Here is a 26545-nt window from a genome sequence, read left to right on the forward strand (position 1 = left end):
CAGCTCAGCTCAGCACAGCACAACACAGCTCAACTCAACACTGCTCAGTTCAGCACAGCACAACACAGCACAGCACAGCACAGCACAGCGCAGCGCAGCACAGCTCAGTGCAGCTCATCAGACTGTGCTTATTGTCCTTCTGGAATACCCAGAGAGTCAGAGAGTTGGTGCTGGAAGGCTGAGTCTCATCTTCTCAAAACAGACGTTTGAGGCTAAGTGCAGGTTTATCTGCCTCTTCGCATGACTTTGCTGAAATTCAAGTTGGGCAGGAGTCTGCACGTTCATTTCCAGTGCTGACAAACTCGGGTGTGGAGTGCAGAGACGTGTCAGGGGCTCAGCTGTTGTTCTGTTCTGCGATGCGAAACAAAGGCAGAGGTAAACAGAACACACACACACTCGCACACATTCACTGCTGTTCCTTTCCTCTCACCAGCTCCCTTCTGCTCAGCTGTGCAGAAATCTGTTTGTCATTACCCCTGAAATAATGCTTTCTTTTCCTTTGCTCCTGGACTGCACAAGCAACTGTCACTTGAGGCAATTCGGAAAGCTTGCGTGAGGGGTACAAAGTGAGACTCTCCCAGCCTGCCTGCTGTTTGTGTTGTGGGAATTATTCAGCAGACACATTTTCAGAGCTGGAGGGACTTTCCTATGTTTTGGACAAGACAGGAGTGGTGGAGCTTGAGGGGAACAGGGGCAGGGAGAGACAGAGAGAGTGTGTGGGTGAAAGAGATAAAGGCACAGAGAGAGCAGAAGAGACAGAAAGAGTGCAGGAGAGAGAGAGAGTGAGAGAGTTGGAGAGAGAGAGCAGGACAGTGAGAGAGAGGTTCACTGGGTGCCTGGAAAGTGAACAGCAGTTTCTGCAGTGAGCTGATGTGCTCAGGCTCTTCACAAGACCGTTTCTTGGGACCCTGTGTCATTACTGCCTCCCGGAGATCCCAGCGGACACGCACAGCTATCGGGGTGCTGCACATGGCCGGGCCGCCTGCCTGCCACACACGGCCCTGGAGATGAGCAGCAGACAGGGACCCCCGGACCCCCAGTGACCCAGAGACTCGCGCACCCCTTACAGGTAAGGACACACTTCCCTGTCCTTCCTGAAGGCTTGTTTTCTGCTCGGTTTGTTTTGTGTGACTTTGCACGCTGCCTTTTCTCTGGTTATTGAACCTGTTACACTCACGCTGCTCCAGCTTTCTGCTTCTCTTCAACCGTGCAGTTGCAGGGACTTTGTGCTCCTACGGTGTTGGTCGTGGATATGTTTCTGGGGGATGCTTTGAATTTTTTAAGAAAAGGAATTTTGGTAATTTAATATTTTGACCTTTTAATGTGCCTCTGCTGTCAGCACTGATCAAGAGGGACACAGACAGACATTTTGTCATTTGTCTTCATGACAGGGAGTGCTGTTTGGTTGCATCTTATTAAACAGAAACAGGCAGAGCTTTGATGGGCCAGTAGGTCTTCAATTATTCAAAACTGTTTTGTTTTCATTTTGTTCCTCTGAAACATTAACAGCAAAGTCCCTTTGCTGGGAAGCACACTGTACACACAAAGCACAGGGAAAGAGATCATGATCTCGTTGCACAGCTGTTTAATCCTCGTCAGTTTTTTTACAAGCCGCATGTTTTTGTGCAAAACAACAACTCATACTGGAAATTTCACACTTGTAATCGCACTCTAAGAGATTTTTTGGAGATGGTCATGAGCATTTAAAATAATGAGAAATTATATTAGATAATTTTAAAAATAAATTATTTGTTTAAGACCCTGTGGCCAGAAGTTTGAAATGAATCTAGTGTCTTTGCAGTGGGAGTCTGATCGGCTTCACCTCCATCAGCTACACACTATGCGCCCTGTCTGAGCCCTGTCTGGCATGGACAGGCGTCCTGCTGTAACAAGAGAGCTTTCAATCTCATTGCCAAATACTACAGGGATTTAAAGAGTTAATAAAACATTTAATGCACTTAATAGTTTACGACTTTGCTACATTTAATTTGGGGAAATTTAATTTTTATGACAGAATAGTGATATTTGATCGTGCTTCCTCTCAGCCCCTAACAGAACGCGCTCAGTGTGCAACACGCCGAGAGGGCCCAGCGCCATGAGCCTTTCTATGGGCTACAGGCTGGGTCGTAATTCTGACTGTCCGCCGTCACTGTGATTTACGCCGCTGTGAACTGATATTGCAGCGTGCTCTCTCCGCGGCGCAGCCCCCCCGTGCCTGTGAGACAGCATTCCAAACTGATTTCCAGATGAAACCTGCTTGCTTGGGAAAGCTGAGCCCGTGACGGGCAAGAACCCACCGGAGAAACGCCAAGCCTGAGTGGGGGGATTTCACGGAGGACAAAGGGAATAAATGAATTAGGATGTTCAGGCTGTTCCCAAAAATCAAATACCCGTCTGACAAAGTATGGTTTGGAGATGGCTGTGCACTGGCGGGATTCCTGGGTCTGAAGTTTAACAGTTATAAAACAGATTTAATTAAGACCATAAGAACATGAAAAAAACGGAATGCAATAACCGGTCATTGTTGGCTAACTGATTCGATTTTTTTGTTTTTAAATCAAGATCCCATTCAGCCATTTCTTGAAAGAAACCAGAGTATCAGCTCCCATGATGTGGAGGGGTCGATTTTCCCAGACCCTCACCACACTTTGTGTAACGAAATGCCTCCAGTCCTCAGTTTCTGCACTGCCCCTTAGCTTGTACTGTTTGTTAGGGGTTCCTGCAGGACGGGTGCTGTCTGCTTCTACAGGAGTGGTGCTAGTAATGGAAATGGCAAATATAATTCAGGTAGTCTAATAGGATGTTTCAATCTGGTAATCTGCTCTGTTCATCTGGAGGTAGGTGAATATTGTGCTTGTGTAAAATGTTTTAGATTGTGTGTTACAATGCTCAATGAATGTTTATGAAGGATACATAAGCAGAAGAAGACTGCAGTGAAATGCATCTTCAAATGGCCTGTGCTCTGATAGTTCAAGACAAAGTGTTTTTGTAAAGTCTGCACTGTACCATGGTCTGCAAGAGGGTCAGAAAAGGAAAAAATATCTAAAGAAAGAGACAGCAGATGCTCGTTATGTCAATGACACTGTCATGTGTGATCTCCAGAAAACAGGAAATGCCACAGGTCCTGCCCCATTCCCACAGCCAGGGACACACTGAGACACTGCGAAGCGCTCACATTGCCCAGCAGAGTAGTACAGGACACACACTGGTGAAAATATCCTCAGGGTTCCTACAGAAGTGTCCTCATTCTCGGTAGGACTGGGACATTTCTATAGAAACTCACAGCCGAGTTGCAGGTAACAGTGAACAGGGGTGAAGGATCTCGGCTGTAGAGTCTGGGCTGAGACAGCTTCATCATTGTCAGGGACAATTCACAGTTCCCGCTCTTTAAACTCTTCAGGCTCGGCATCCCAGTGTCTTCTTGTAGCTCTTCTGTGTCCATGACTGTTTCAGAACGGAGCTGGGTTTGCTTGGGTTGCTGAGTCCTCAACAGGGGGGAATTTTTGTACAAGGAAAGATATTTCCAAAATTTCACTTTCTGTGGACTCGTCCTGTGTGACATTGATTTAAAAGAAAACTGGATAGAGAGTTCAGCATCTTTCCATGGTGTCAACTATGATGTCAACAGACTGTCAACAGTCTGTGTTCTGAAATTTCCAGGAGAAATTGCTTGATTTTTTCTGTTCAGATATCAGGACAGCAGAGACAGTGGGCAACCTGGTGGACTTGCACACCGCTGTGAGGAAAGTTGACTTTTTTACGTATTTTCAGTCTCTTCTAGGGTGCAATCTGTGCTATGTGTACAGACCGCAGGCAGACCTGGTGATCGCTATGATGTACACATGCAGATCATTTACCACAAAATACTAAAGTGTTGTTCTAGTCTGCTTCAGATATAATCACAATAAAAACAAAACAAACACCTTATGTGCTTTTTACACAGTACTGGATATTACATAAGGGTTTACTCCAGGAACCTTTTAAAAGGAAAACGCTTACATGCAGACTTATTTATAGAACCTAATCTGTCGATCTCTCTGCAGTGAAACAATGCATTTCTTATTTGGTTCACTACATCACTGAATCAGATGACCTTTTCCTCCTTGCTCACACTTATCCGGTGTGATTTGGTTCACAGACTAAGTTACGGGTTGTTGTGTTTCCTCAGCTGATCCCACCCAGACACTCAACCCCTACCCCTCCAGCAGCACCATCTCTTTAAAATCAGATCAATATTCATTTGGGAAGCTCCCCCTGCAGCGCGCTGGGTTGAACAACTTACTCAAGCCCACTAGGGGCCCACCTGCCTTTTAAATCGCAGTATATTGGTGGCTTTGATGTCCTAGTGAAAAACTTAAACGCATTTTACAAACACTCGCATAGCTCTGTGAGTAATCACCAGCAGGTCAGCATGACTGAGTCAAAGAGCGCGTTTCTAAAAAAAGGGAAGGGTATCGATGTCCGAGTTGAGTTGTGTAGGGAGAGGGGAGCAAACAGGCCCACATCTGCCAAACTTCTTGGGCCCATAAGGGATCCCAGAGCCTCAGGGGTCAGGTTTCCCAGAGAAGCGTTTCAAGAGAGCTGAACCAGGGAGGCCATGAGGGAGACAGCAGCCCATGGTGAGGTGGTAGGGAGCCCCTCATGTTGTGTGTGAGTCCTCATACAGCTGTGCTCACCAGATGACAGCAGACGTGCCAGCTGCACTATCGACTGCCGAGCCTAGTGAGAGCTGGACCAGCGCTGATAAAGACCATGAGGATCGGAGAGCTCAGAGCAGGAAAGACAACCAGCAACTTCACAGACTCCCTTGGCAGAGTCACCAGTTTTTCCACAGCAGCTGGGTAAAACACCACCTTGAAAATCAGACTGCCAAGGAAAAAAACGTACCAAACGCCTTCCGACTCAATTAGCTGTCTGGTAGTAAGAGTTTGATTAAAGATAAGGTGCATAGAACAAAAGACAATTAAAAACCATCCTTAACCTGAATGTGTCTGTTCTAATTTAAACTATCATCGTGGTTTTGTGATAGATCTGTTGCCGGACGTGTCTTCCCCTTTATCCTCTTACAAAAGCCAACCATGCCCATACGGTCCACTGGCAGTCATGGCTTACTCCTGGTCACTGGTGTGCTTTGTGTGAAAGGTTAATGGTGTGGTCGTAGCCTTAAAGTTCTGAATCACAGCATCAGAGGGGAGCAGACGGTCTGGAGGTGTCGGGGTGCCAGCCCACTGGCGTGTTTGCGTGGTGTTGATCAATCGAGCGCTGTGGCGAACTGACAGATGAGTGAAGGGAGAGCTGCAGAGGAGTCCGACATGCGTCCTGTTTACCAGCGGCTGCAGGACGGGCCTGCGCCAGCTAGCCTATCTCCTGCCGGCACACGGGCTGGACGGTCGTGGCACGGCTGCCTGCGCCTTCCAGATAATGCAAATCGTGCAAAGAGGCTCTCAGGGAGACGTGCGCTGTCACTCAAAGAGACATGCGATTCCCCCCTTTTCAAAGAAATGCAAAAACGGACACATGCAGAAATGAGACTCCTTGGCTTTGACTGGCACTCCTGCTATGCAGGATGTTCTAGTTAAGAGTTTCCTTTTTGCATTCCACAACACGGATTGTAGTGGATTCCTTGTGAAGAGGAAAGTGGGAAGACCTATAGATCCTATTAAGTTATTTTCCTGATGATTCAAATAAAGCATAGCTCAGTCTCCGTCCGTAAGCCTTTAGAATAAAGCCATCAGCTTGCACAGTGGGAACCGTGTGCTCTCCGAATAATGACCCCGCACAATCGAAATGAACTTGGCAGCCGGGTGCGAGAGTAGTAAATTACACAAGGAGAAGCAGGCATGAGGCGGCTGAGAAGACAGAGACGTTAACATGGCAGCGTGAGAGACAGAAGGAAGGAGAGATGGACGGACAGAATCTGGGGATGTGGTCACACTGACCGGGCAGTCAGTCGGCCTGGCCACCTGGACGAAAGAAGTTCAGTGCTGTTTTATTTGTGGATATCCCCGAGCTGAGCGAAACTGAAGTCCTGGGTATCAGGCACTCTTGTTTGGCACAATCCTCCTTCTTGGAATTTGGACTTGTCTTTGAAGCCAGTGATTGATGTGTTAATGTAGTTTGCTTAAGAACTTTTATTTTTCCATCACATCTTTTGTAACCGACTTATGTTTCAGATGAAAGTCATCTGGGAAAAGTGCGTTTGCATATCGGACGCGCGGGACATTTCCCGAACAGCGCCATGTTCCTGCGGGGCACAGAGCTGTTGGTTATTAACACCACAGATTCCTCACATGCCCAGCAACAGTACGGCACTGCTGCACAAGGCCTCAAGCAGCTGGAGACACTTTTGTCTCTTCATCCTGATCCGTGCAATAAGACTGTAACATGCACTGTATTGTGCTAGCATTCATTAATGCTGGCGATCGTTCAAAGAACTCTCATAAATTAGTGAAGAACATCAACCCTTATTTAAATCCATGCTGAATAACTGCTGGGATCATATTGCCATACAGATGATCCTCTAGTTTGGTTCTAATGATCATTTCCATAACATCACATGTCACAGAAGTCAGACTAAATGGTCTATAGTCACTTCGTTCGGCTTTGTGACCCTCGTTCTGGGTGAAAAGTTTCCCGGTCGATATGCCCTCCCCTCAGATGCATGAGGGCTGAAAGACTTTGTGTCCAAGGCTCACACCTGTTTTCCAACTGCTGTTTGTACAGCTGGATGAGACCCATCCAGGCCAGGTCATCTGTTAATCTGAAGCTCTTCTCGTACCTGTAACTTCTGCCTCCACTACTCCAGAGGGCTGCTGCTGGGGGAACGCTGCCTTGTGGGCCAGGGCTTGAAGAAGGGCGTGTGCCTGTCTGGGATCTCTCAGGAATGATCCAGACAACAGCAGGCGCAGCCCTGTGGCGCTGCAGGACAGGGGGTGTCCCCGGTCGCCACAGCAGACTCCCAGACCTTAACCCCCCATCCGGCAGGTGGAGACCAGGCCACCCCAGGCACCATGGTCCTGGGACTCATTTAGTGAAACCTCCCCCGCCCTGCCTCTTGGGCTGTGTGTCTGCTGGCCCGGTTCAGGCCTTTCAAGTGGCTGTGGAGCACATGTGTTCTGCTTGGGCCGGGCCATGGCGACGTCCAATATGAAAAACAAATGTGCATGAAATGCAGCCTCAAAAAATAGGAAACAACTGCAGCAGAGCACAGAGCTGGCAGTGTTGGCCCCCTTTTAGCCATCTGTGTCACTCGAGGAATTTTTGTAAATCCTTTGTTATACAAAGCCATGTTATGCTGCCAAGTTCCAGCAGTGTTTTTCCTTGCGATATTTCACTTTTCACCTCTGAAGAAAAGACTCCACTGCTTGACGTATTTACCACTACAGTGACATGAAAGTTGTTTTCTTCCAAGACGCTGCTCTTGTAATGTGGGGACCTGCGGTGAGGACTCTCATTAGAAGCAGGGCAGGACTGAGACTGGACTCCCACAGTCCTCCAAGCTGTGATGGCGGTCACAGAAGGGGGTTAGGCTGTTCGCCTGCCCCACCTGAAGGAACCTCACTGAGCTCTTCTCTCCTAAATCCTACCTGCCACAAAATACCTTTACCCCAAAAATCACCTCTGTTTTTAAGAGACAGATCTTTAGAGCCCTCGTATCCTAAAGCACGGAGAAGCATCTTTATCTCTGGTAGTTAAGGATTGTCCCTTTTGCTGTTAAGGAAAATAACGAGAAACAAACTGACCTTATTTAGGGCCCTTGTCCGACCACCCTGGTAGGTGCCAAACCAAGTCTCCCAATAATGCAATGTTGTATCCCAGTTTTCCCATGACAGCCCTCCTACCCTGCGCACTTTGTAGGCTGAGGGTGTGTGTGGACTATGTCTGTGGGAACTGGGCTCAACCTCACACAGTGTAGCCTGAGAGTGCAGACAGGTCTGCAGGCTGTGGGAGTGGAGGGTGCTCTGCACTGTGTGGGCTACATTGAAACACGTAAGGAACTCTGCTTCAGTCTGCACTGCCCTGGGGCCTCTCACTTTACACATAGCGAGGTGTGACCTGCCCCTATTTTTACCTCACAGCCTGCATTTCCTTTCTAGAATGGTATTAAAGTGTGCAGACCTGACGAGCGGTGTGAGCTCAGAGGTACTGGACACAGGATGTCTTTGGTGGAGATCGCTGAACGCAGCTCCTGAGCTCACCATTGGGTTACTCCTGATGAAAAATATTGATTTATTTCAGAGACAAATCTTTTACATTTGTTCCGGAAGATGAACACATTAAAAATATTCTGCATCAGCAGAAACCTACATGTAGCAACGTTTTGGGGGAGTTTGCCGGGATTTCTACAAGCACAGTGCATGCTTACAGCAACCAGCCAAGCTTTCTAAAGACCCTTAACTGCCTGATGTGTTTGCAAGACCTCCTTTTACACCAGTGTATTCAAACATGAGCCAAGCATTGACCTTCTGCCTTCAAACACAGCACTATTCACAGGTGGGGAAAGGCTGAGGGTCTGTGTCTGAACGCAGTGCAGCGCTGCTAACTGTGCAGATCAAGCTTGGCTGGAGTGACTCTTGGTGCCCCTGACAGACCAGAGACTTCATTCGTCACTTCCTGGGCTGCACCTGATCCTCCCTGGACACAGGACTCTGCAGCGCCCCTGTGTGGGAGCTAACATATCAGCACATTACGAGACACATGGCAGCTCAAAAAGGCAGGAGTGGGTGCTATCTTGAATACCATCCACTGTGCTTCACAGGGCTAATCATGTACTTTCAGGCTGTAGAGAGTTCATCACTGAGGCTACAGCTGATACCTGAAGGTGATACCTTAATTCTCAATAAAATATAGCCAACTGAACAGAAACACACAGCACATTGCAGCATAACATTCTCAGAAATAAAGGGAAATAATATTCATATGCAATTCCTAAGTTTGAAAGGCCTCAGATAACTATTGTTTCCCTTTCGGGGAGAGCTATCCCGTGATGTGAACGTTAATCATGTCAGACGAGAGGCAGACAGAGTGAGCTGGGTGAGGTGGGGGAGACTGTCTGGTGCAGGTGGGCTGTCTGTGTGTGTTTGGGGGCTCAGCAGTGACCTCTGACCTCACGCTGATTTACAGCCCCTCGAGGGGGCCCCGGTACAGCTCTGGAAGCGCAGTCAGTCATCCTCACCATGGTCTGTACATCACACCCTGGAGAGCCCCCCCAGTCACACACACCCACCCCTTCGCAGCCTGGAATCAGGCACACATAAGGAACTGATTTTGCACAGAGAGCCCGTGCAATTCCTGATGTTACTTCAATAAATACATTTTCATTCTGACAATAGGTTCCTCAGCCTGGCCAAACCTATGTCAAGACCTTAGGGGTTCCAGTAAGATTACAAATGAGTAAACTACGCTGAGAATCAATGAGATAAGGAAGAGTCTGATTATAGACTTTACACTGGATTACTGCACGGACCAATGGCAATGATGCTGAAGACAGGCACTGCTCCCTTTCCACATTCCTCTCTCTCAGGCCCCTTCTCCTGAGCACTTTTCCACTTTTCCACTTTTCCAGGGAGGAATGCTCCGGACACCCCTGCTGTCTGTCCTCTGGCAGGTTCCACACACTGCTCTGTCTGTGCCCTGCCAGCTCCGCTGATCTCTTTTAAAGGCTGAAAGCAGAAAGACAGCCGGAACCTGCGAAGAGTTTTTCTTTCACTAACGTGTTGGAATCTTGACCCGAAACACAGCGGCAGCGGCTGCCAGGAACTGGGGAGGCACAGCGGTGCGCACCGGCTCAGAGCGCAGGGAGCGTTGGGAATGTGGAGGACTCACCTGGCTTTATGATTTCTACTGATATGATTATGTTTTCGATCTTCACTTTAAGCACCGCCCGAGATATTCACCGCGTTTCGGCAGTCAGTGGAGGACAAGAGTGCAATAGTTTCTGTCCAGCGTCACTCCGGGCACCAGTCCAAGGGGCTTGAGTTGTCCCCCGGGACAACTTTAGTGTCGAAGTTAATTCGTGACTAACCCTCCCTGAGGACCCTCCGATTTCACTGGAAAGAGATCTGAAACAACACCAGACACTGCAGGAGGAGAAGGGAAAAGCGCTGTTAATTATGCTGTACGTCGTGGCCTGAAAGCGAGAGTAAAGGACGTTATTAGAAAGCAGGTATGGGCTGATGTGGAAAAGCGCTCTGTGTTCTCCTCAAGCACAGTCACTGCGCCGAGAGGACTGCTCCTCCACTGCTGACGGACCCGACAGGGAGCGTGAGGCACTGTAGACACGCACCAGTTTGGCTTTGGCGTTTATATGTTCGCATGAAGAAAAACAGAATGGAAGAATTTGTAAGCGCAAAATGCTAATTTCACACCCAGGCCTTTGCCTGTGCTTGTTGCACAGGGCCGGGAGCGCCGCTCACACTCGGACACCCTGCTGTCTCCTGGCTCAAGCACAGCCTGGGTCAGAGGTGACAGGGGGCAGCCTGGGGACTCTGCAGCACTCCGGGTTGTTTCAGGGGCTCAATCAAAGCGAACCTCCTGCACACCCGACACTGATTAGGAAGGAGCAGGATTCAGGACCCTCGGTACGCAGACCTGCCCCGGAGCCCACTGGGGTAAACTGTGAGGCTGATGTGGACCTTGAGCAGAACAGGAACCTGGGAGACCCCCCACTCTGCAAACTCTGGACTGCACCTGCCTCCTTATGAGGGCCCTGTTCTGTTTAACTCAGCAATCTGACCAAGTTTGCGTTCAGAGTTTAAGTTAATCTGTTCTTCCGTTCATATTTACTAAGCCTGCATTCATATCGAAAAGCTCCTATTCTAGGACGTTCACCCCATGACCCTAGACCCCAAGCTGCAGAAGAAGAGCTACATAGATGGGCATGTTCTGGGCTGCAGGGTTGGGCTATGATGTGCTGAGAAAGAGAGATCGTATGTCACATGTTCAGGACAGAGGCTTTTCTCGATCTCTTCAGGGCCTCCTCCATGATACTAATTACAGCACACGGAAGAAATCGGCTCTGATTAAGTTTTGCATCATGAAGCTTGTGTCAATCAGAATGCACGCTATAACACAATGTGATGTCAGTTTTGTCTCGCTTGACAAGTGCAAAGCTGATGTGCTCTAAATACTTTGCATACGGAATCAGACTATTAACCCCTGCGTTTGCAGAAAATACCAATCAATATTTTCGAGCTTGCTTAAAGTATCGTTTACCCAGAGAAGCTGTAAAGTGTCGGCCCACGCAGCTGACAAGGCGGGCCTGCGGTTGCTGGGGTCACTCGTCCCCGAGAGCCCAGGGCCTGATGGCGCACAGAGCAGCAGCACAGCGGGCGAGCCCTGACACTCTGCCCTGGGTGATTGTTATCGCAGCACAGCCCCCGGAGACCCTGCGCTAGCGCTTCCTGCACGACAGCAAAAATGTCAGCTATTTTCAGAATCTGTTCTAAATTAAAAACATGCGGCTCCATCCTTTGGAAAAAAAAAGGGGCAGGGAAGGAAAATAAGCGAGGAAGATAGCGATCCTGACGCAGAGAGAGGCGTGGGGGAGTGGCCTGTGTGGTCTGTGTTCCAGCCTTCACAGCTCTTATTTCATTAAGCCTGTTCGTCCTCTCGGGCTCTTCTTGAGCTGGTGGGGTCGTAGCCCATCTGCTCTGGTCTGGACTGCAGGGCCTTTGCCTTGTTAAGGTGACCATCCCCTTCCGAGCAGCCCAAACGGAGTTACCAGCGCCCCCACCCCCCACACAGCTTCACGCCCTGGGTGCTGATATCAGTCTTGGGCACGACTCTGTGTGACGGCAGCCTGGCTATCAGATCCAGCTGTGTCTCTGGGTGCTGTGTCACACAGATGTTATCTCCGAGTCAGGGCTGCTCCCTTCAGTGAGGAGGGGCCTGCAGGGGTCTTCTCCCCAGTGCCAGGTCCCAGCCTGTCCTGAAGCCTTGCTCATTTTGTGCTGCTGGAGTTTGATCACTCACACTGCCTGTTACGAGCCAGGCTTAACCAAGCCGAGAAGGAAATGTGTATAATATGATGATAAGGGTGATTTTTCTTGTTCAAATCATTAAAAATAACAAACAGATCGCCAAGCTTGGAAGAGGTTGTAATTCCTCCAATTTTTCCTTCTCTCCTGAGCCAGACAATGGTTTGAAAGCAGTTTTACTAACTGGATGAGGTCCCTGAGCTAATATTTGCACTGGCAGGGGGTGCAGTCTGAAGCACAATGGTGGAGACCAATTATGTTATAGTCTCTGAATAAAAGTTAATAAAGTGTCAAGGCTTCAGAGATGTTAACAAAACTAAAGAATAATTGTTTAACTCTGCCCTGCCACATGCTGTACAGCCACATACAGACACTGTAAGCGCAGAAAATGTCTTACTATACGTTCACTGAAAAGTGCAACTTGTTTATATTTCACTGGCATTGCAAGCAATATGGAACATGTTAATGATTCCCTTTATCATCTCATTCCAATTAAAACCCAAACTGGGGATTTGTGTAGCATGAGGAGTATTTTCCAAATATCCATTGTTAGCAGACTTAGCTGACCGGGAGCCCCAGATCTCACAACCTTCTCTTGTCACAGCTGTAATTCTGTAATTTTAGAGCAACAAGTTAATTCATTTGAATGACAAGTAATTGAAAAAAAATACTTGTCCCTTTTACAGTTTCTTAAATAATTACTTTGGAAATAGAAGGGAAGGGGGTCAGTTAAAAGAATCAGATGGAAAGAGATGAGAAAACGAGGAAAGGAAATGCAGGAGACATCTGGTCCTAGCAAAGCAAAGGTTTCTGCTTTCATGGACTGTGCTTGGAGATGTCTGTGTCTGTAATTCACAAACATTGAGGCCCTTGTGGAACAGGCAGAATCGCATTTCTACATCTGCAAAAAGCCATTATGCTAAATTAAAATCCCACTAACACTACTCCCCAATAAATTTCAGTTTTATTACTCCTGGCTGCTGCACACTTTGTGTAATTTGCGCAGGACCTGGGCTCTCCTCCTCAGGGCTGTTTAACTGGGAGGGGTAAATATTTACAGCAGGAGCCAGCTGATCGAAACCCTGGCCCCAGGTCTGTCCCTGACAGCCCCTTTATCAAGAGGTCAGCCGGGAGCTGCCAGAGGAAACCGCCTCTCCATTAACGCCTGCCGAGATTTATTTCACCTGCCGCTGCCAAGTCCAGACCAAAAACACAGATCCGTCAGCGAAGAGAAGCAAAAATAATAATGAATTTCACAACACACACACACAGAAACCTGCAGAATATCACAGGGACTAGCGAGGAGTAAAATTAAATCCAAGAGCACGTAGAGGTTAATCCCACACTCAGAAGTGGGACAAAAAAGAACAAAGTTTCGCCTGTTGATCCTTCTTCGGGTGTGAAGGTTTGGTTTTCCACTTCCAGCGTGAGATTATCTTCTACTTGATCCTATGCAGCTGCCTGCACTAATCTCTTAAAATAAAACATTACAAGTCACTTTCTTACAAGTGTTTTTACAATGTGGGTAAATGACTGTGAACAGTCACACTCCGGCTGTGAGTGTTTACCATGGTAACGTGGTGCAGTATTTCTCTTGCTGTTGGCATGCTTGGAGTGAGCATTCAGTTTGACTGCAACACCCCAGTGTGCCTCTGCGCTTTCCCAGGATTCCCTGTTCACTCAGCGCACTGGAGAGCACCCCAATAGCACCCCACTTCCTGCACAGGTGTGATTCAGGGAAGAGGGGAGACCTGCAGCCAGATTCTGCTGGAAAACATCTTCACTAAAAGAGAAGAAGAGGGGAGCCTTCTGGTAGAACCACAGGGGTGTTAACGTCAGGAACTCTTCTACTCTATTAAGTGACCTTTTTTATTCAGTAGGATGCTTTCAAAATCAAGCGTGCAAAAGAGACAAAAACTTCAGAATCTCTTTTGTTTGGTTTTTAGTCTAAATTACAGCCCTGCCATAGATAGACCGCACAGCGTCTCCTCGTTGTTCCGGCTAGAAACCAAGATGACTGAATTTCTCCGGGCGGCCGGTCCCCCACGAGCCGCAGTGACATGAGTTACGGCCTGGAGAGAAACATCTCTTTCTGGGTTTGTAATTAGACATTTCCCCATCCTGGGCTGGGCTACCCCTGTCCCCCCGGTGCCTCTCCCACAGACACACAGTGTGCAGCTCCAGCAGAAGCCCTGTTAGCAAGAGTTTGATTATATTTCAAAACCGCCTGAAGTCCAGATCTTGTGCACAGAGAAGCCCAGTTTTCACACAGAAACGAGACAGATAATGTCTCCACTGGTTTGTTTAGGTAGAAAAATGTTGCCATCCTGTTGAAATGAAATGCATTTTGGGAATAATACAGAAATCCTCTCCTCGCTTTTAGAAATCACCCCCCAGGTCAAACGCTGCTACATAAACCAAAAGGCTGTTTCTGAAGAATCAGGGACCCAGTCTCCAGCGTGTCCACCTGCCTGCCTCGGTGACACGCTCCTTAAAGCACTTTCACCCCACCGCTGTAAGCATCTCAGCCAGCTTTGCCCGGTTTTATTTTTTTAACCTCCGAAGCTGATCTGAACAACAAGACTCAGTTTGCTGTACTGCGAAACGCTTGCTGAGAACCAGCTCCCACCTGATGCCCCCGTGCCCTTGTGCCAGGAGCAGAGGTGCCGGCCCTGCGGGCAGCCCTGGGCTGCGCTGTGCTTCTGCAGCACACCTGCGGCTTCGCTTTGGGGTGCTTTCTGCGGGATACCCTGCCACAGGGGCAGAAGCACCGTCGAGCCGAGCCCCAGCAGGGCTGCTGTCCATCCCGGCTGTGAAAGATGGCCGCCTGTGTGTTCTCACAGACGCTCTGTCTGCTGCAGGGTCCCCCCGGGCAGCAGCGGGATGTCGGTGAAGCTGCGGTTCGAGAGCCCGGCCGAGGGCGGAGGTGTCAGGAGGAGCCGCTCCTTCGCGGGATTCGGGACCCCTCTCAGCCGCCACGCACGGTGAGCAGTCCTGCGGGTTGTGGAAGCGCCTTTAGCTGGTTTGACCCAGGAGGGGGCAGCAGTCAGGCGGCTGCGTGAGGGAACGAGGGGTGGAGCCCCCTGGCTGGCCAGCTCTGGCCACACCGGAGACGGCGGCCTGCTCTTCCCCTGTCTGTGGACTGGTGTGGCGACGAGAGAGACAGCAGCTGTCTCAGACACACAGCCGGGGGGGCTGGAGCCAGGCAGGCAGAGAGCAGCGGGCTGTGCAGCCTGTTCGAAGCCACAGCCAGTCAGTACGAGGTGCCACACGAAGCTGCTTCATGCCAGCTTATCGAATAAGAGATCCGCCCTCCTTAACTGATGCCCTGTGGGAAGTTCAGCCATAGCCTCTTTCTTCTCTGTTGCGAAACACATAATACTAAGATTAATGCATAAATGACATTTATAGAGAGCTATTCATCTCAAAAGATCCCAAACCCCTCTGAAACTACTTCACCAGTTCAATAAGGGGGATTTCCGGGAGGTCAGATTGTGCGCCAGACCCAGAGTGGAATTTGGCCAGGACTCTGGGGTTAGAACATTTTAACCAGTCCCGAGTAAATGCCTCAGTTTGCTTCAGCAGACAGTGTGTGGATGACAACTGGGATAGACAAGAAACCAGTAATCCCTTCACTTCTGCTGCACTGACTGTAAATACAAAGCACTGACATTAGAGGAATGAATCCCATTGTGAGCGTTCGGCTTCATTGTCCCCTCTGTGCAGAAGAGCAAGCTTGCACTTTACAGCTTCCACCTTAATAGCTATGAAGGATGGCCTAATTGCAGTTCTCAAGCCCCACTGACATGGAGGCTGTAGTAGAAAATACGTACCGCTCACACAAACAAAAATTCAGATGACAGGCTGTAATACCCTAAAGACAGTGGAAGTGGATGCAAAATGCCATCGTCAGAAATCCAACAGGCTATTAATGGCAATGAGAAGTCTGGAACACAGGCATTGTCTCAGTATTTTAAGCAGTGCTCAAATCCCTGCACTTAGATTATAGGTATTTCAAGGCTGAATCATTTCTACTACAAACAGGATAATCATGTGGTGGTTGTACCCACACAGTGACACTTAGGAGCTGCTAAGACTCAGATGAGCACCGTGTGGAGGAGAACAGCTCCTCGAAATCATGCCAGGATGCACCAGCAAAGAACCCCGAGTTCCTGAGCAGAAGAGTAATTGCTCCTGTTCCTCAGGGTCCATGGCCTGTGTAGGTTTGAACATTAGAAACATTAGAAGTGGTTACAAATGAGACAAATGAGAGGAGGCCATTCGCCCCATCTAGCTCTTCTGAAGAGTGGGCGTTCTTTGGTGTCTCCTGTCTCTCTGCAGGGTGTCCTCTGTGCGGAGCTCAGTGAGGTCCAGAGGCTTCTTGGGGAAGTCTCCCAGAATGTCCCACTCTTCCAGGAGCCCGGTGGCGTCTCAGCCAGAGCAGGTGGAGAGGGTCTTCCAGACACTGCGGAGGGGGCTGAAGTGAGTAAGCACCGCCTGCCCCGCGGTCGTGTCGAGAACAGCCGGGGGCGAACCGAGCAGCCCCAGAGCTCTGCAGCGTGAACACAAGCAGGTCCTGACCCAGGCCGGGACACGAGCACAGCAGCCAGGGGTCATGGGGACTGGTGCAGTACACTGCCTCAAGAGCAAGAGTGGTCCATGGCACACCATGGTAAAAGTGTGGAAGAGCCCAGCGGTGTGCTGAAAGGCATGTGGTAAAGGAAACAGTAAACGTTCCTAAGGCCATGCACCAGGACTCTGAGAAGACTAATGAGTCACTCTGTGGCAGTGTAGGCGGCCTGATCGCTTCATGACATTTCTTCTTCCTGAGTTGTGTCTGGGGAGCAGTGCCATGAGACATCTGCCCCAACCCCCCCAGTCATACTGCACCAGCCCCCTCACCCTGCCCCCTGGCCAGACTCGTGTCCCCCAGACTCCCAGACGGATTCCACGGATATCTGCTCATCTGGGTACCCACACAGGCGGGAACAGTGGGAAGATGCCACAGTTCTGGCACAGGTTAGACGTGTTTGTTGCTTCTATCCTGGGAGGATTATTTAGAGTGTCAGTGGCCAGCCATCAGCTGACCTGGGGGGAGATTATTATTGTTGGGAATCTGAGACGGATGTGGATGGAAAGGAATGGCTTGGAGCAGCGAGTTTAAACAGATATCAAAGAGTGTTTAACAGTTTGTACACACTGCGTTACACTATCCCACTCGTCGCTTGGAGAACATGATACTAAAGTTTAACATGAAAGGAATCCTGGAGAGCTCTTTGTGCTGGAAGCTAATGATCCTGTATAAATTCAAGCAGCTAGAAAAATATACAGTCAAATTCTTATCCCTAGCAGAAGATGAGATGAGATACTGTACATGAAAACAGTCCGAGGTTTCTGAGTTCACGACAGCTCCAGCCAGCAAACAGATGGAAGACTTCTGACTGCTCGTTTGAGAAAGTGTGAAACACTCTCCTAGGAAGTGCTCCAAGAACGTGCACTATTTCTTGAAAGTGAAACAGAATACCATTTCATTCTGGGTAGCCTTTTCATTTTTTGCAATTCTGATGAATCAGCAATTGAAATTCAGGAAGTAATTCAAGACACTGCATATAAAAATCCTGCAGTTTAAAAGCTTTAGAAATGTCCTCTGAGGTGCTTCACCCTGCTAGTACTGTGATCACACTGCGATTTCTCCATCTGCTGTAGCCTCCCTGACAGCTGATGTCTCATACTCAAAGTCTTCACGCACTGCGGTGAGGCAGAGGACTCGTCAGGCACTGCAGTCCTGCAGCCTGCAGAGACACACAGTCCACAACGCTGTCACCTAGGCAATGACCCGGAGCTCAAAAATCGATGGAGAAAGGAAAAGGTCAGCTGGGATGTGTAAAATGACAAGAAAAGGGAAGGGTTCTGTAGCTCCATGATTGCATGCCACAGTTAGCCAGTGTAACCAGGCGTTGATGTTAACGTCAGTCTTTATCCCAGGCTGATGTACGAGACTCTTACTATCCAGCATCTCCACACACCCGTTACACTGTGTTGACTGTGCTGCTAATCAAAGACTCGTGGACGTCCTGACAGCACAATGGCGCAGGAGAACCTTGAACAGCTGCTCCTCAACAGCTCAGCACACATCCGGGGGAGGCGTCCTGCCGTGAGACCCAGGGGGCTGCAGAGCAGCTCTTCTCACCTCGTCTAATGAGACCAAGGCTACTGCTGCACCTCACAAGCCAATCTCAGCACTGACGTGAAACAGGCACCAGAAGGAGGATGCACAACATTGGGAAGTGAATACAGACAGTTTCCTCTTTGGAGAGCTAGGGAGGAAGGGTTTGCTGCTCAATGCTATGAGTCACGCTGTCGTGCCCAAGCCAAGCGAATAGAGTCTGTCAGCAGAAGGCATTGCACAGTGACATCCATCACCGATCCCTGCCTGATCAGGCCAATCTCCAGATCTCCCCATCCTCTCAGCTGAAGGCGATCCTAGAAAAGTGGGCTGGAAGTGGGAACAATTATGTGACACAGCCTCTGGCCACGACAGGCCAGAGGCAGGGGCCCCCATCCTGCGGCCAGTATACCAAGTGTGTTCCTGCTGCTGTGGCTAACGGGGTGCTGCTGTCTGCTTTGCAGGGAGTACCTGGAGGGGCACCAGGCGGAGCTGGACTTCCTGACTGCTCAGCAGCGGGACAGCAAAAGGATCTCCAGACTGGTAAACATGCACAGGAGCCGCAGTCGAGACAAGCACCTCACTAGGTCTGGCCATGATCTTAAGTCTTGAGGTGGGGGTCTGGGGGCTGACATGTCTTGGGGTTTTTTGAGGTCACCAGTGTGAGGAGCTCCCAAGGATCTGCTGGCCAGCACTTGGAGAATCGCACAGGTTTCTCTTCAGGCCTCAGCTACATGCCTTATTCACAGAACTGCATGTTCTCCAGCAGGCAAATGGTGTACTTACTTAATGTAATAAGATTTTCTGCCCTTATAAGTTCGTTATCCTCATGTGTAGTCATGAGATAATTTACAATGGCTGCCTGAATGGATTGGTGTGACAATCTGTAATCATCTTGTTTTTGTAATTACAGGCGTTCCTGTATGACCTAGAAAAGGTAAGGTATGACATTCACCGCCTTTGTCTCTTTTCTTTAATAAAACACATTTAGTATTCTAATTGTGTTCACAACTGAATTTAGTAAGCAAAATATATAATGCCATTTCATTTAGATGGAGTTAAATACCAATTGAATTCATTTATTGATTTCATAATGAATCTTATTAACCTGAATTATATTTAACACAGTTACAATAAGCTAATCCTTGATACAGGCACTCTTGCTTCATTGAAAGATGGAAATCAGATTGTGGAGAGAAGTTAATTAAAAATAAATTGGATGGCTTTTCTCCGTGTGATGCAATTATAAATCAATTCAAGCACTTCAAGTAATAAATGTCATTACCACAAATGTGGCATTGTTATGAATGTGGACGTGTGGATCTAAATTGTCATCCCTGTATTTTCCTGTGATCGGTGTCTTGAAGAACTCTCCCTCTTCCTGGTCCTCCTGGGGGCTTCCCACCTCTGGAAGCTGCCTATCTTTCCCTTAATCCTTTCACAACAGCGGAACGCTTGGACTTGTGACCTGCTCTGGAGATCTTTGGAATGCTGTGCCACATGGCCACGGCAGTCCTTCGGAAATGTCAGCGGTGGTTGCTCACTTTGTAAGACGCCCTCTTTTGTTTCTTGATGAAGGAAATCAGAGCGCTGGAGAGGTACATTCGACGGCTGGAGTTCCACATCAGCAAGGTAGCTGAAAGCGCGTTTCCCCAAAGGCTTTGCATGTAGTACGTAAATCTCGACTTACTGAATGTATTTCAGAATGTGACAACATTTCTAGAGTATTCATGACAGTCCCGTTTGTATTCCTGTATTTGTGTGCACGTCCCATGGATCCTGGCTCAGGTCTTCAATACACCAGTGGGTTTGTAAGAAATGTCGGTTGTTGACATCGTGGGTGATGATCCCAGGGTCTATCTGGGGTCACTACGAGGGGACGTTTTCTCACACTGACACTCCTATACAAACGCTCCCACGTGAGCAAGCGAGTCTTGCAGCATCCGAGCGGCCGTTGGTTTGTCTTGGGGGTTACCTCACCTTTAACTTGACTTTTCAAGTGAGCAGTTTGAGACTCCGACTGAGCCTCCAGTGCCGGTTGCAGACAGTTCTGTGAAGGACCTACCCTGTAGTTTGCCGCAGTACGTCCCGGTACCGGCGGAGTAAAGTGTGTCCCCGCGCTCTGTGCCGCAGGTGGAGGAGCTGCACGAGGCCTACGCCATCCAGTGGCGGCTGTGCACCGGCGCCGCCAACATGAAGAGAGCCTTCGCCCTGTCGCCCTCCACCAGGGCGTCCCGCGAGAGCCTGCTGCAGCTGGGCAGGAGCCAGCGCCAGTGTCTGGAGGTAGGGGGCGCCGGCCGCCGGCTGAAGCACGAGCCTTAACACAGCTCAGATCCCGGGAAGAGCTCGTCCTTCCGGGGCTCCGGGGGTTCCGGTCGGGGCAGGAAGTGCAATGGAAAAGCGGGACACGGGGGCTCCTCCAGACTGGCGGGTGGGCACTGTTGGCCTGTCTGCTCAGAGTTTGGTTTATGAGCAGCAGAGGGGGCGGGTTGTTCATTGAATCAGCCCTTGGCATGATCTCGTTGATGGTCTTTCCTTTCTTTCAGGACATGTTCATGATGGAAGGAGAACTTGAGCTTCTCTTAGGAGAGCTGCACATAAAGATGAAAGGTACTCGGAGTCGAGCCAGCGAGGAACATGGCTCTTTCTGTCTGCAGAATGTCTGGTTTCCGAGCAGAGATTTGATTTAAGGGTCTGTTGGCAAAGTCAGGGCTCTTTACTGCCATCAGAGTCCACTACTGAAATAACTCTTATGGCATTTTTGGCGTTTTGATATTTTATTACACTTTGATTGATTTAAAGAAGATGAGATGTATTAATTTCACATTGTTGTTCTGCGTCTCTGTCCCATTTGCAGGGCTGATTGGGTTTGCGCGTCTCTGCCCAGGGGATCAGTACGAGGTGGGTCTTTCCCTCGTTGTGCTGTTTCTGGGACTGAATGGCTCAACTCCCTCACACACGACTGAAGAGGACACACGCAGATTAGCCTAAGGAAGGACTTTATGTTTTCAGTTATGTAGTCAGTCTAATTATTTAATTGACAGTACAATTGTTAATACGTCCAGGCAGGCTTGAACATGTATTGTAGATAAATTACGGTGTTTTATAGATACTTGAACCACTGACCAGATGCCACTAGGCCCTTGGGGAGTGCGACACCCGTAGTCTAAAGCAAAGGGCTTGATCAGACAACCTGTCTGCCCTGAACTCCAGGTGCTGATCAGGCTGGGCAGGCAGAGGTGGAAGCTGAAGGGGAAGATTGAGGCAGATGACAGACAGTCCTGGGATGAGGAAGAGATGGTGTTCCTCCCTCACATACAGGAGAACTTTGAGATAAAGGTGAGTGATTGAATGCAGAGTCAATCCATCATGTACTAGAGCTTAGACCTTTGTCTAAACTCCGACACTTCACAGCCTTGTAAACCTCCGTTGACCAACACTGATAGACTCAGACAGATTGCAACAACCCGACTTTTTCAAACTTGGAGATAGTGCCATTGCTGCCTGAGAGTGAAGCCAGTGTCTGCACCCTCTGTGTATCAGGCATGGCTTGCTGCAGGCCCACCTGTGCTGTCGGATGACCTCTGACCTCTATGTTTCCCAGGTAACCGAGGTGAAAGGGCTGGGCTCAGTGCTGGTGGGGGTCGTGACTTGTGAGAGCTTGGACTTCTTCCAGGCCAGGCCACACATCATGGTGGTGGACATCACGGAGCTGGGGACGATCAAACTGCAGATGGAGGTGATGTGGGAGTGAGTATCACATCTTCACCCTGACCGAATCACAGAGTGCCATTCTGCTAACCTAAAACCTGCCCAGACGCAACTTGTTCTGCTCCTGCAAGTTTCAGGTTAGCAATTGGGTTCGAGTTTAAAGTTAGACTGGGGTTTAGTTTGGTTTGACATTATAGCAATGCTTAGCGTGAGGTTTAAGGTCCAGGTTAGGTTACGACTAACCAACAAACCATATCATGCTCAGGGAACTACAGGAAAACACTGGTAGACTTTGGTTAAAAACAATAAAGATCAGACACAGAAACTGAACAGTTGACATCATTTCAACCACTGACAATGCAGAAAGAGAGAGCAGGAGGGAAGGAAGCCCTTTGTCCATTCATTCTCGTGTTGGAGGGACCTGTGTGTTTTCTGGCGGGTGTGTCTCGGCCAGTGTGGTGTTACAGCTCTGCTCTGAAAACCCAAGGAGGGCATCTGGCCTGCGCTCAGTAAAAGCCGTCCATCTCTTAAAAAAGCAACAGTTCGTTGGTGAGGAGTTTACAGACCCCAGGTGGAGGGTGCTCTCTGAGTTTCAGTTTTATGAGCAAAGTTAGCTAAAAAGAGCATGACCTCAGTTACAAGGGTGCAGGGTCCACTCTGCTACTCTATAAGCAGCGCTGGTACTCCAGTATACAGCAGCTGCCATTCCAGTGCCCTCTGACTCACTTGCAGTCAAGACTCATCCAGATTAAATCTCCCTGGCTGTCATCATGCAGCAAACACTCCCGACCCTCTGCTTTAATTAAACGGAAAATCGATTACAGTGTCCTAATCAGCACCAGGCAAACAAAGCACAAGGAAAACCTCCATGAGGAACCAGGTGACATGGGTCCAGGGCGGTGGGCTAGTTTTGTTCTCTGCACGCATGACGTTTCCCTGCAGCTGCCTGAGAAACAAAACACCCCCAAAGCCAAGCTGACAGCTAAACAACTTCAGAATCAAATCAAACACCTAAAAGCAGGATGATTATAATTAAACCAGCTGCAGAATGACCCCTTAGAATGTGGTACTGTGGTGTAGTCTGTAATAAAGAACAAGCAACGCTGTATATAGTTGATGAAGCAGAAGGGTGATACGTGGGCATATATCTGAATGACACTTAACTTAAGACAAAGAACAGGAGGCACCTCTTTAACCCAGATGGCAGCCTGCCCAGCCGTGCTCTTGAAGCCGATACCCAGCCTGCTTCCAGGAACCAGCAGGACGAGATCCTCCTGACCACCCAGCAGCCCGGCTGGACCACATGGCCTCCCCCCGCTTGCGGCTGCTCTTGTGTTCTAACTCCAGGTGTCTGCCTGCGCAGCCTGCTGTTGCCTTAGAAGCGAGTGCCTGCAGCCTGTTAAGCACGGAAAGGATCAGACTGCTGTTCACTGGGAGTGTTCACTCTAACACCTGCCTCTGCCCCTCCAGCCCCTTTGACAGCGGAGAGACCAGGCCCATGAGCACCTCCACCAGCAAGCTGTCTGTTCCCAGTCGGAAGGGGTCACTGTACAGCTGGACTCCACCCAGCACCCCCAGCTTCACGGAGAAGTACTTCATTGTGAGTGTCTGCTTCAGGAAGCCATTCTTCAGCGCAGGGTTTGATCAGGGGAAGAGCGTGGAGCAGAACGGAAAAGAGACGTTTCTCGAGTGCTGCAGCAGCATTTCGCCGTGTGACCTTGTGAAATCCTGGCTCACCCACAAGGTCACAGTAATGCCACGTCAGTCAGAATTAACCTGAATAAAATAAGCAAGAAAATAGACACATCTTCATTGCTGAAGATATCTCAGTGTCTCTAAATTGGTTACACTGGAAGTTCAACAGAGCACTAACTAATCACTAACTAATAATTAACTCATTCACAGATGTATCAAAGAATAATGCCTTATCAAGACCTTTTCAACGATTTAAGCAGAAAATGAATTCTGTACTTGAGTGGATGAACAAATTAAGGGGTCAATTAAATTACCAAGATCTCGGCTGGGAAGAAAACCAGACAGAAAAGAGGCAAAAATCTTCTAGTGCGACACTGGTGACATTTAGCAAAAAAAAAGGTCTTGCATGTTCGCAAGCTCTCATGAGTCTCTCTCTTCCAGTCCGTGGCCAGGAGGCTTCAGGACCCAGAGAACTCCTTCGCCCTCAGCTCCCAGGAGTCTCGAGGGGTGTCGCTGTTGAGCTACCTGACGGACACCTCGCAGGGCTCCCAGTCCCCTGTGCTTGGGGGAGACGAGCCCCAGGCCGCTGAGGACGGAGCTCCTGTGGCCCCAGGTGTCCCCCAAGAGCAGGCGGAAGACACGCCCCTCCCCACGGGCTCCCCCCTGCCCCAGCACAGGTACGGCACCCCGGACATCCTGAAGCAGAATGGAGACCTGCCTCCTGTCAGGGACCTGGCCAGAGGGGGCAGTCTGGATTCGGACCCCCCAGCCGGGCTGGACGCGCCCCGGCGGACCCCGGCTGAGGACCGGCGCCAGCGGAGGCGCCTGGCCCTGCGCATCGGGCAGCTGCTGCTGGAGCTGGACGCGGCGGTGAAAAGCCAGGGCCGCGGAGAGAGGGAGCTGCAGCGGCTGGAGAGCCTGATCCTGCACCTCGGGGACATACTGAAGGTGACGATCGCGCTGTCGGCCTGCTCCTTCTCAGACCGCTCCACGTGCACACCCAGGCAGTAATCAGCAGCAACTGTATTCGAGAGACAGTCCTCTCACTCCGCTTCTGAAATGGAATCGAACTTGGCTCAGCTGCCCTTCGAGATGCGTGTCCGGAGAGGCAGATAACATATGCAGAGCAGCATTCAGCCCAGGCTGTTCATGCGACCACGTGCCGTGACTAACGGGTCCTGTGATAACCGTGCTGCCGTGTCCCGACTTCTCGTCTTACAGAACGATCTCTACCTGCACAAGACGTCCTCCACTGAGACCCTGGCCGTGGAGGAGGTGCTGGGGAGCTTCGACTTCCTGTCCACAGACTTCAGCGCGGACGAGCTGTCGTGTCTGGGCAGCCTGAGGCAGGGGGACACAGGGTGTGTACAGACAGGCCAGCAGCCTTCTACTTTTTATTAGTATCAGTTGAGCAAAAGAAGCACAAAGGTTAAATCAGCTTGTCTGCCCTGGTTGCTGCTGGAGAGGAGGACAGAGCTGTGGGCAGGAGACTGCCGAGCCCTGCACAGGGCCGTGTTTTTACAGGGATCACGCCTGCCTTTCAGGATCAGCACGTTCCGGGAGAACACTCTAAGGAGCCTGGGGCTGCTCCACCAGGATACCGCTTCCACCAGCAAACCAGAGGTCACGCCCTTCACCACGGGGAACTTCGGCTTAGATCAGGCTCTGGAAATTCACCTCTCGATCTGCAGCGAGCTTCTGAATGTAGGTGCTTTCATTCCCACTCTCAAAGTGGCATGTTGAAATCTAGGATTACTTAGTCCTAACATTTGGTTTTCGCCTTTACTTCAGAAAATTAAACGCTTCTTTGTCTAAGTAAAGTGACCCAGTGTGGGGGAACAGCGGCCTCTGCTGGTAGAGGCGCCTAATGGAACAATTTTCAACCTCTGCTGATAGAACCGCTTCGCAAGAAAATAAAGGACTTCAATTTTACACACAGAAATCAAACTTTAGTCTGTCATTATTATAGGTAATGCTACTATTAATCATAAAACATTAAGAGCAGGTCAAAGGATCCACATAAGCAATCAAGCGAACACACTATGTGACAGTGATGATTTCACGTCCTATTTAACTGGAATGAATCTGCAAACCCCTGACCTCCAGTCGTGGTGCACATCATCTCTTCATTTCTCTCAATGTCATTTCAGCAAATGAAGCAATCGGACTCAGCCCTGGTCCAGGCAGAAATTCTGGAAGAGCTTTCTCTGCAAGTCAACGTGCTGGAGAAAGTCAGTAAGCTGTCACTAGGAAAGAATGCAGAGCTATACTCAGCAAAAGACAGTAAGTACACATGACTCTGCATCTAAGATAAAATTATTTTAAGTATCCATTCAGTGTTGTGCTTTTCCAAAAATCCCTTGTCATATCTAAACCTCCATAGCAGGTGAGTAGGTAAATAGTTTCCAATAGCTATGACCATTTAGAAATACAGAGGAAATTAATAGAAGAGTACTATTCAAATAAAATTGTATATACATATAATAGTGCTTCATATAAATAGTGCCTTCTGTCACTGTTGGTGTCAATAAAAACTGCTTAATGCTGAGACAGTGCCCTCTAGTGGCGCAGAAGCATATTGCAGCGCAGTGGCTATCCGTCCAGGATCTGGGTACTCAACGATGCTGGCTGTTTTTTTAATCTACTTACAGGCTCATTATCACCAGTGCTAACTGATATGCTTGCTGGTTTAAACATTTTATTGCACTCAGTCCTTGGTTTCAGAATACTCTAGAGTGCATTATTTTCCACAGGTTCACCATACAGGCCTTCATGCTGCCTCTCCTCAAAAAACCTCAAAAAGCAAATTGAAATAAACAATCAGTGATTAAGAACACAGCTGGAGCAGAAACCCAGCAGGCATGGAGCTTCTCCAGCTCTAGGACTGAGAATGTCTGTAATTGATTCACTCAGTTTTAACTGGGACTGGTGATCTTGAAAGTTGGTTCAGCTCTTCTTGGAGCTGGATACTATGACTCCCTCATCTCGGCCCGTG

General features: G+C 49.2%; 1 protein-coding gene across 5 annotated transcripts in view; it reads left to right on the forward strand.

Moving 5' to 3' along the window:
* The first annotated feature begins 278 nt into the window (after window positions 1–278).
* Window positions 279–26545, forward strand: part of ripor3 (RIPOR family member 3) — a 30690-nt gene continuing 4423 nt past the window's right edge. Inside the window, exons 1-17 of one of the 5 annotated variants that reach the window (XM_088607936.1) lie at window positions 279–1069; window positions 14362–14493; window positions 14840–14962; window positions 16320–16460; window positions 18609–18687; window positions 19058–19081; window positions 19723–19776; window positions 20278–20427; window positions 20691–20754; window positions 21002–21045; window positions 21358–21483; window positions 21749–21894; window positions 23326–23455; window positions 23992–24498; window positions 24772–24911; window positions 25095–25254; window positions 25701–25833. In XM_088607936.1, coding sequence (XP_088464062.1) covers window positions 14862–14962; window positions 16320–16460; window positions 18609–18687; window positions 19058–19081; window positions 19723–19776; window positions 20278–20427; window positions 20691–20754; window positions 21002–21045; window positions 21358–21483; window positions 21749–21894; window positions 23326–23455; window positions 23992–24498; window positions 24772–24911; window positions 25095–25254; window positions 25701–25833 — 1999 coding nt within the window. In that variant the 5' untranslated portion in view covers window positions 279–1069; window positions 14362–14493; window positions 14840–14861. Of the gene's footprint in view, window positions 1070–14361; window positions 14494–14821; window positions 14963–16319; window positions 16461–17684; window positions 17848–18608; window positions 18688–18712; window positions 18732–19057; window positions 19082–19722; window positions 19777–20277; window positions 20428–20690; window positions 20755–21001; window positions 21046–21357; window positions 21484–21748; window positions 21895–23325; window positions 23456–23991; window positions 24499–24771; window positions 24912–25094; window positions 25255–25700; window positions 25834–26545 lie in introns of those variants that run through there. The other 4 variants (XM_088607935.1, XM_088607937.1, XM_088607938.1 and 1 more) reach the window with 4 other exon arrangements.

The sequence above is a fragment of the Lepisosteus platostomus genome, chromosome 15 (assembly GCF_059453375.1).
Source record: "Lepisosteus platostomus isolate fLepPlt1 chromosome 15, fLepPlt1.hap1, whole genome shotgun sequence".
NCBI lineage: Eukaryota > Metazoa > Chordata > Actinopteri > Semionotiformes > Lepisosteidae > Lepisosteus > Lepisosteus platostomus.